The sequence below is a fragment of the Oratosquilla oratoria genome, chromosome 6 (assembly GCF_046742065.1).
Source record: "Oratosquilla oratoria isolate Oo_2021 chromosome 6, ASM4674206v1, whole genome shotgun sequence".
NCBI lineage: Eukaryota > Metazoa > Arthropoda > Malacostraca > Stomatopoda > Squillidae > Oratosquilla > Oratosquilla oratoria.
This window is the reverse complement of record NC_134782.1, coordinates 66,827,546-66,836,458: the sequence shown is the minus strand read 5'-3', so window position 1 is coordinate 66,836,458 and position 8,913 is coordinate 66,827,546. Positions and strand designations below refer to the sequence as shown.

At 43.9% G+C, this 8,913-nt stretch overlaps 1 protein-coding gene across 1 annotated transcript; it reads right to left on the bottom strand.

Annotated features, from left to right (window-relative positions):
• Positions 1-6,294: 6,294 nt before the first annotated feature.
• LOC143026062 (cuticle protein AM1159-like) lies at positions 6,295-6,977 on the bottom strand. Its single transcript, XM_076186057.1, has 3 exons — positions 6,969-6,977; positions 6,590-6,795; positions 6,295-6,472 (listed from the first exon to the last, which is right to left on the bottom strand). The coding sequence occupies exons 1-3, from the start codon at positions 6,975-6,977 to the stop codon at positions 6,295-6,297; spliced, it is 393 nt and encodes a 130-aa protein (XP_076042172.1).
• Positions 6,978-8,913: the final 1,936 nt, after the last annotated feature.

Here is an 8,913-nt window from a genome sequence, read left to right as displayed (position 1 = left end):
GATTCAAGGAGGGCAGAGGGCGTTCTGTAACGACCCACGGTCAACCTGGCAACTTTTATACATCACAGATTCACGTTCAAGGTCCTAATCCGGTGCTAACCTCGTACAAAAACACGGTTGTAGCGTTCTGCACAAGGCTTTTTTTTTTCTCTCCTACTCCCTGTTCTAGGGAGGAAAGGAGTTGTAGAATCCGGTTCTTTTATCCACAGACAATCATCCCTCAAGACATAGCAGATGGCGGCTACTACCACAGATTATCACTGGTTTGACGACTCCATCTCCATCTCTGGAACTTCATAACTTTTTTCTTATGCTACATTTTATGTTTTATCACCAGTGAGATACATTTACGTTCAAATAACAATTTCCCTGTGCAACCAACCATTATGCACCGTGAAATGAGGACAAGAAGAGGAAAAATAGGAGTCTTAATCCGAATGAATAGGTTTTAGTCCTCCTGTAAAAGGTATCGGCCGTATAAGTTTGTTACTCAGTGACAACCCCTACGGACTAAGGTCATGCAACATCATTATATGATTGGAGATTGATTTCGACTCAGAAACTAATTCTGATCTCTTTTAAATTTGATTACACTTTCTGCTGCTCCCCGTGTATTTTTCCTTCACCACATCTATGCCACCGTTGGAATAGACTTAGTAACCATGTAGTGAGAGCTGAAACTATCGGTTGTTTTAAGAAAAAAATCAACAGCTTTATGGACGGGGACGACAGGTGGTAATGGACATGAAACTGCCTAGTGTAGGCCTTATGGTCTCATGCAGTTTCCTTCATTCTTGTGTTCTCTTCCGTGCGATATTATCCCCAAGGATAGAAGCGCTGGTTATAACGGACGAAATACTAATCTTCAGATTAATTAAGGTTTGACTTTCTTCTTCCAGCCCTAATCAACTTGTCAGAATGTCTCAGCAATGATTATATGATATAAAATCGCATGCATACACGCACGTACAAATGTTCATACTGTATATGCGTATGAATGAGTTCAGTTTTAATGGTCTATTACAGGACCACCGGGCTGTCCCTTAGGGGTCGGTGCAACCTCACCTGGCTTAATCCAGCTTGGTAAAGTTGTATCCATGTGATGTCTTGAGCCTGTTGGAATGAGCGCGGTTGTGAATTACACTAAAGTGTAGTCAGCTTGGCCACACTGGCTAAGTACTTGCACTGAAACGTGGCATTTGTCTGATGCCCCTCAAATGTCCACCGTTGCAATTAGGGATTAAGAAGCCACAGAGGCACAGGTTAGATATTAAGGAACGCATAACAATGAAGATCTACTTTTTTTTTCGTCTTTTTTTTTTTACATTTGCTACTGAGACAGATTTTTGTACGCTCTTTATCACTGGCTGATACCTTAAATCCCACTTGAATGGGGGAAAATTATCAAAGAAGAGCATTAAATTAAGAAAAAATACGGTGGTCATTTTATAAAGTGTCATTACTGCTCACATTGCCCATTCTTACCTTGCCAGTGATTTCCCATCAGGGCCCACTATCGCGGCCTACCTTGACGTTGAAGTTGCCTAGTAAAATAACGTCCTTATTCATGCGAGGGACGATGATAGAGGAAGGCCTTGTATATCCTGTCGCTGGCAATATATGGCAGCAGTGTGTGGGCAGTAGTAGACATTGTAAACTTCCTTCGGAGTTACAAATATGGCCAACTCCAAAATTTTTGTCACCCCTCCCGAATTTGAATACACAAATATGACTCCCCTTACTTAGTATCGTGTCTGTGTATACAATAGCTGCCTGAGTAGAGGTTTTTACAAGTAAAATTCATTTGTGCAATAACCGGTGGAGGTTACATTGGCATGATTAAATTCAGAAACGATTACAGGCCTTGTAAACGTGATTATATGAGGTCATAACCCAATTATATTTATCCCAATAGGTAATTAAGTCAATCTAAATTCAAATCCTCTTTATATTGGGCCCTTTTTTGGTATAAACGGGGCTCGTTGTTGGGTTTATTTCTTCTATAAAAAGTGCATCCCTTCTTGGTCTTTTTCCTACCTGACCCTCACCCGGCTGACTGGTTTCTCTGGAAGCTGCTGGCGTAACTGACGTTCCAGTCAGGTTAAGGGTGAAGCAGTGTATGGTCAAGGTTCAGTTGACCTTTTGCTGTGTCTTTAGCAGAGAAACTACGAAGGAAAGCCTCTGATTACCTCAAAGCTTTGACAACTTTCCTAAGGATACGTGACTCGTAAATTTGCAAACTCTACCCTCTTTTGTTTGAAAAGTTTACCAGAATCGACATGACGTCACGTCGTTTACAGTCGCCCATCCGTAGCCCTTGGGTCCGTCGACAGTGTGACAATTTATTATATATCAAAATCTAAATATGCGAAGGACCGTCCTCTTTTACTGAAAATGTCGCCATAGTCAGCACGATTTCGCGTCATGTGATTTCGGACTAGGATAGGGCGAGATGACGTCACCTTGCCGTCCAGGGCGTTGCCTGACCTTCTAAACTTGCGCCGTCTATGTTCAGGCCTCTTCCTCCTTCCCCCATCACCGACCCTTTTTTTCTTGTTTTTTTTTTCTTCTTCTTCTTCTTTATTATATAGGAAGATTAGTTCGTAGGTCAGGTGCTGATTTTTTTTCTTAGTTCTTTTTTCTTATATAGGAGGAAGTTTGACTGAAAATCCTACTCGCTCATAGGTCAGGTGGTGATGCCCTCTCCCCACGTGCTGACCAAGGCTTCGATCTCGCCGCAAACTCCAGTCCATTCAAGGATGGAGGTCCTTAGGTCGTCAGACACCTTCTCGCGCGTTGACCTGGGACGGGAAAGCACCTCCGGTTGCTCTTCATTATCATCGTGCGTCTGGGTACACGTTCTCTCACACGCACACGCCTTCGCCAGTCCCCACGTGGGTCTCTCCGAGGAGCAAGCTCCCATGCAGACGCCCTCCCTTCCCACTCCAAACACCTCTCGACAGGTTCGATCCCGTTGCCACAGCCATGGATTCTGTATTGGGCGTCGTCACCTTCGTCTCCTCCTCCATCGAGGGTTGCCGTTCTTTGCATAAAATCCAACTACACTCTCTCTCTCTCTCTCTCTCTCTCTCTCTCTCTCTCTCTCTCTCTCACTCTCTCTCCTTCTCTCTCTCTCAAAGTTATATTCTGTCGTTTGGTCATTTTGTGCAATTGTCATTATGTCAGATAGCTGTGTTTTCAGTTACCTCTTCGTCAAATGGTTTTGTCTGTCGATGCATTCGTTCCAATAAAGACGAAGAGGTTGAGTGTGTCAGAATTATTATCATCATTATCATTATTGCTATTATTATTTCTTAGGGCAAATGTATATAGTCGTGCTTGTTCCTTTAGTAAAGTAATTTGTGTTTCAAAAGATAGAAAAAATGAAGGTGAGTTTTTATTGCAGTGTGTTAAACTCTTGAGTTTGATGTGTGGGGCTGAGAAAGGGATGTAGCTCAACAGGAGACGGGGAGTGACTGAGGGAGGAATGAGGGTGGAGAGGAAGGAGGGAGGAAGGGGAAGGAGGAGGAGGAGGGCAAAGTAGGAGGGAGAGGAAGGGGAAGGTAGGGAAGTTGGACAATGAGGAAGGAGATGAGGAGGAAGGAGGAGGAGAGGGGTGGGAAAGGAGATGGAGGAGGAAGAGGAAGGAGGAGGAGGACAGGGGTGGGAAATGAGATGGAGGAGGAAGAGGAAGGAGGAGGAGGAGGAGAGGGGTGGGAATCGAGGTGGAGGAGGACAGGGGTGGGAATTGAGGTGGAGGAGGAAGAGGAAGGAGGAGGAGAGGGGTGGGAAATGAGATGGAGGAGGAAGAGGAAGGAGGAGGAGGAGGAGAGGGGTGGGAATTGAGGTGGAGGAGGAAGAGGAAGGAGGAGGAGAGGGGTGAGAAATGAGATGGAGGAGGAAGAGGAAGGAGGAGGAGAGGGTTGGGAAATTAGATGGAGGAAGAAGAGGAAGGAGGAGGAGGAGAGGGGTGGGAAATGAGATGGAAGAGGAAGAGGAAGAACAAGAAGGGAAGTGAAAGTTTAGAGGAGGAGGAGGAGGGAAGGAGAATTTTTGTGTCTTGTGGGAAATAACCAGCGCTTCTGTCCTAGTTGAGAATATCGCTTCGAAAAGGTGTGGTCAGATGTGGCAAATGAGAAAGTTAAGGTGAGTAGCTGATTAAAGGGCATTGTAGAATTGTTTTTTTGTTGTTGTTTTTTTGTTTTTAGCAGAGATTAATCTTAAATAATGAAAGAATGTCGCAAATATTTGGTCCGTAGGGATGTCACTAGATTTCCTAGAATATTAACCTTATAAAATGTATGCGATCAGTACCCCATATGGTGGGTGGGGAGGAGAGGAAGGAGGAGGAGGAGGAGGAGGAAGAGAAAGCGTGTAGTAGCTTAGAAGGATGTGTGTGGGGTGCAGGGTGGGGGAAGGAATCGAGTATCCTTCGGCAGGACCACGCTCATTTATCAGATCCTCAAGGCATTAGAAAGGTTGCCTGAGACATTGTCGAGTCTAGGTGCTCCCGGTCTGCCTTTCGTCACATAAGCCATATTTATGTATTGCTGTTGCTGAGCATTAAGAAAGCCACTCCAATAGAGAATAAAGGACCTAAGTCTCACTAGATTTCGGTTTGTGGCCTCACTTGGGACACTCATTGGACCACTAGGGCCATATTTATGTATTGCTGTTATTGAACCTTGAGGAAACCACTCCAACGCTGAATAAAGTCGTCTTGCATCCAATGACTCTCATTAGATTTTTGTTTGTGGCTCCACTTGGGACACTCAGTGGACCACTAGGGTCTTTGGACCACAAGTTGAGAACTACTTCTAGACCCCGTGAGGTCATATGCCTTGAAACGTGACGTCATCTCTTGTGGGGTCGATGGGCGATTGTAGGCTGAAAGTGAGATATGATTCGATTGAGGTAATAGTAGTCAAGTTCATGAAATTCAAAAATACTAACTGGAAATATATAATGAACAGTGAATTTGCGACAATCTTGACATAAGAAGAAGTGGAAGAAAAAAATATTGGATATTTCAATTTACTGAAAAAAGAATATTGTTAAGCAGGTGCATGTGTTGTGTGTACATGTGATGAGTTACAATGGCTTACAATGACAAAATATATCAATAGTACACCTGGTTTATTACGACGTCGGGTGCAAACAAAATATAAATCAAACATAATATAATCATAAAATAGAATAATTAAATCAAATAGAAAAGTAACTAAGCACTCAAAAATAGTAAAAGGAGCTCACACACCACTAGGCTCTGAACTGTGGCCTTGAGATGAGTTATGTGGAGGCAGATGGAGTCCTGCTACGGCAGGAAGAGAGTTCGTAGAAAGGACAGACTACACTAAATCCCCTACTACAAAAACCCATCCGTAAGGTGGCGCCGTCCTAGGTACCCTCTGATAGGGCAGAGTTCGTGACGTGAAACCGAATCAGTAATCATTAATACGGTGGATCGCCGGGACTGCCTTCACCAGGGTTCTCCTCGTCGTCCTAGCTCGTCCCACTTCTTGCCAGTCATCGACATGAGAAGCCAGTCCTTGAACAGCTTTGTATTTTTTGTCCAGATAAGCCCGTGGATGAAAGGGACATGATGTCCCTGGAGAGAGAGACAAAAAGAGAGAGGGAATGACCTTGATATGCCTATTCTTTGACTCCTATTCTTATGTTCTCTAACGGATATACATCGACATCTGTATTCAGAACCCGATGCCTGGGGTGTAAACAAACCGGCTACACATCACCATCTTTCAGTCGTATAAATATTGTGAGTTTCCTATCTTTGGACCTAATGTTGCAGATTTCTCAACTCATGGCGTTTATCTGATTCCACCTCCATTCCTGTTCGTTGTTATCCTAGTGCATTGTATCACACCCCCTATGTCTCCCTGATCTCACTATGTTCCTTATTCTACGTTACCATCGAAAGTATCGAAGTTCCGCATTATTCCTTCTCCCTTATCTACCCATCCTCTTATAAGTACTCACCCTGTTGCCCCTCCTCCAACGCCCCCTCCAAGGATCACACGAAGTATTTCATTCTCAAAGTGTTCTACTTTTCGCAGCTCACCCTTTTTTAATACCTATATGTCTCATTCATATAGTATTGTTGGTCTCAAAACAACATTATAATATGTTTTTCCTATGTATCAAATAAAAGGTTCATCTCATTTATCGACAGTTTAATATATACACATTCATACATCACTGCGGTCAAATAAATAGAAGGAAAGTTGTTCTCGCGGTCGTTCTTCGGGTGGTGAGGGTTCTGCTAGAGTCTGCTGTTTAGTCGTCCTTCTCAAGTTTCTTCTGCTCCTCGGCGAAGCGGATCTGTTCGAGGACGAACTCGGGGATGGGGTGAGGGAAGGCGGGGGCGACGGGCAGGAGGGAGGACTCGGGCTGGAAGCCGAACTCGTTGGCTACCCACTTGACTTCGGCGACCTCACCGTTGTCCATCGGGAACCTGCAAAGTGAGTTGGGTCATGAGTTCTTGACTCGAAGAGAGCTCAAATGGGTGCAAGATCTATATGAGGCTCGGCTACAGAGACAGGTGCCCAAGATGCCTTAAGGTCCTCCTTACCTGAAGACTCCCTGGGAGTTGCTCTGTCCCTCCTCTCCGGCAGAGGCCGACTCGGAGACCTGGATGCCGTTCTCGGTCTCGAAGTTGAAGCTGTACGCTCCCTCCTCGGGGTGCACCCGGTCGTCTACGAGGATTTCAGCCGAGTGGGCCTCTTCGTCGGGACGGGGGAGGGCGGCGGCAACGGCCAGGAGGGCGGCGAACACGATCTGTCGTGGCAGGAGAGAACAACAAAGTCAGTCGCCTCTCCAGAGGACACATTTGTGAAAAAAATTAGTGAGTTTTTTGACAGAAGCCCAAATTCGGGATAGTCTCAGTATGTGTACCCGCCAATATAACTTCAAGCCTACTCATGTAGGCACCTGAGAGAGGATCTACTCACAGTCTTCATGATTCAGGATAGGCAGAAGTCGTTCTGTAACGGCCCATAGGCGACGCGGCGGCTTATATAGTTCGGAGGCGCTCGAAGTCCAAGGCCCTTGCAGGATGGTGACGCCCTTTGCGCGCGGACGCGTCCGTGACCTTCCAAGTAAGTCCTGCGGTACTGTGCTCTCTTTTTTTTCTAACTCTCGATTTTCAGGGAGGAATGACGTCAAAGCTTACCTATCTCTCCCCTTCTAATCGACCGCCTTTCATACTGTGACCTAGCACCTTTAGTAGTTTAGAGAGTGCAAGGACGCGAACATTTGAGTTCTTCGTTTCGTTCCTGAAACACCCTCGGACCTTATTTGCCTGTAGTGTTTCCCATGATCTGATTATTCTCTCTCTCACTCTCTCTCTCTCTCTCTCTCTCTCTCTCTCTCTCTCTCTCTCTCTCTCTCTCTCTCTCTCTCTCTATCTATCTATCTATCTATCTCTCTCTCTCTATGTTGAAATGACGCTCACTTTCATTCTCAAACGGGACATACTTGACTTACAGTGGATGTGTTCACATGTGTGGGGAGGACTTTTATTCAGAGGAAGAAATGGGCCGGGGCCTCATTCAGCGGAGAAACTTTAAACAATTAAATGATGTACTCTTTAGAGTGTAAAATGAAGTACCAATAAACACAATTGTATGACCGATCGAGAATTACTAGTTAAGAAATATGTTTCAGACTTCATTCTGATAATCTACTCAGAAGCCGTCTTGGTTATTAAATCAAATAGATTTTTTTTTTTTTTTCCTTTTTCTTGACACATGCTAAAGTGCCATTGGCCTTCTCAGCAGTATAATTGGACATTAAATCCAGGTTAAGGTTTCTGATGCATTGAGGTTAGGACTTTTTTTTTGTCAGCAATTGATAAAGATATTTAGTTTTATATACTGTTTTAGTAATTACTACTGTGAAATAAAAACGATGGAAAATGACGAGATATTCGAAATTGGGAGGGAAAGAAGTCAACTCCACGGTAGACATGTGACATGGGAGCTTAAGAACCACGACCCTATATATTCCTCTGTGAGTCAGCTGTGAATGATGAAACACCAGTACCACCTAATATATATAAATCATACTGAAAACATCACCGTGGGAGGGGAAATAAAACGTAGAAACAGAAACAGTATATTGTATATTTCGATTACTGACTACATTACTCTTCAGTAGAACCAATGAGACTCTAGTCAGTTGTCGAATTATATAGTATTTTCGTTTCTCTGCGCAATTTATATCCGTTCCATTCCCTATGTGATACATATATGTCTATGTATTTACATGTGTGTGTCTGTATGTGTGTATTTACCTAACTATAGGACGCAGGATAAGAGCTATGTTCGTGGGCCCCCGTCTCTGTCCTTTCGTTGGTCGAATTAGATTTCAGATTCGCTTAGGTTAATTGGGTGGACTATTTATTCTTTCTTGTTATTACACGGTTCAATGCATCTCTATGGAAAACTGTATTTTTTAATGTCCTTCAAACAAATTGTCTTTTTTTTTTCTTCCAATTGTTTCCGTACCCTTCTTTTTTTCATCTCAACCTAAGTTTTTTTTTTTAATTATGCCCATTACTTTCATATTCCTGAATACTGATATGATATCATCCCTTTCTTCTTTCTTCTGTTGTTATCAGTTCCAGTTTATTTTATTTTTCTTAAATGTTTTTCATCATATAGGGCAGAAATTGGGTGTGTTTGAGTGAATGAGAGAGAGAGAGTGAGGGAGAAAGAGAGAGAGAGAGAGAGAGACTCGCCATGGTCTTGGGCCACGTGCTAGACTCGTGATCGACAGGCAGGTGGTATTCGAAGTCACAAGACATTCCCTTCATGAAGATGTCGTGCCCGAGACAAATCAACCGATCAGCGTCCATCCCCAAAAGCGCTGAGCAACCCACGGCCCGCCGCTTAA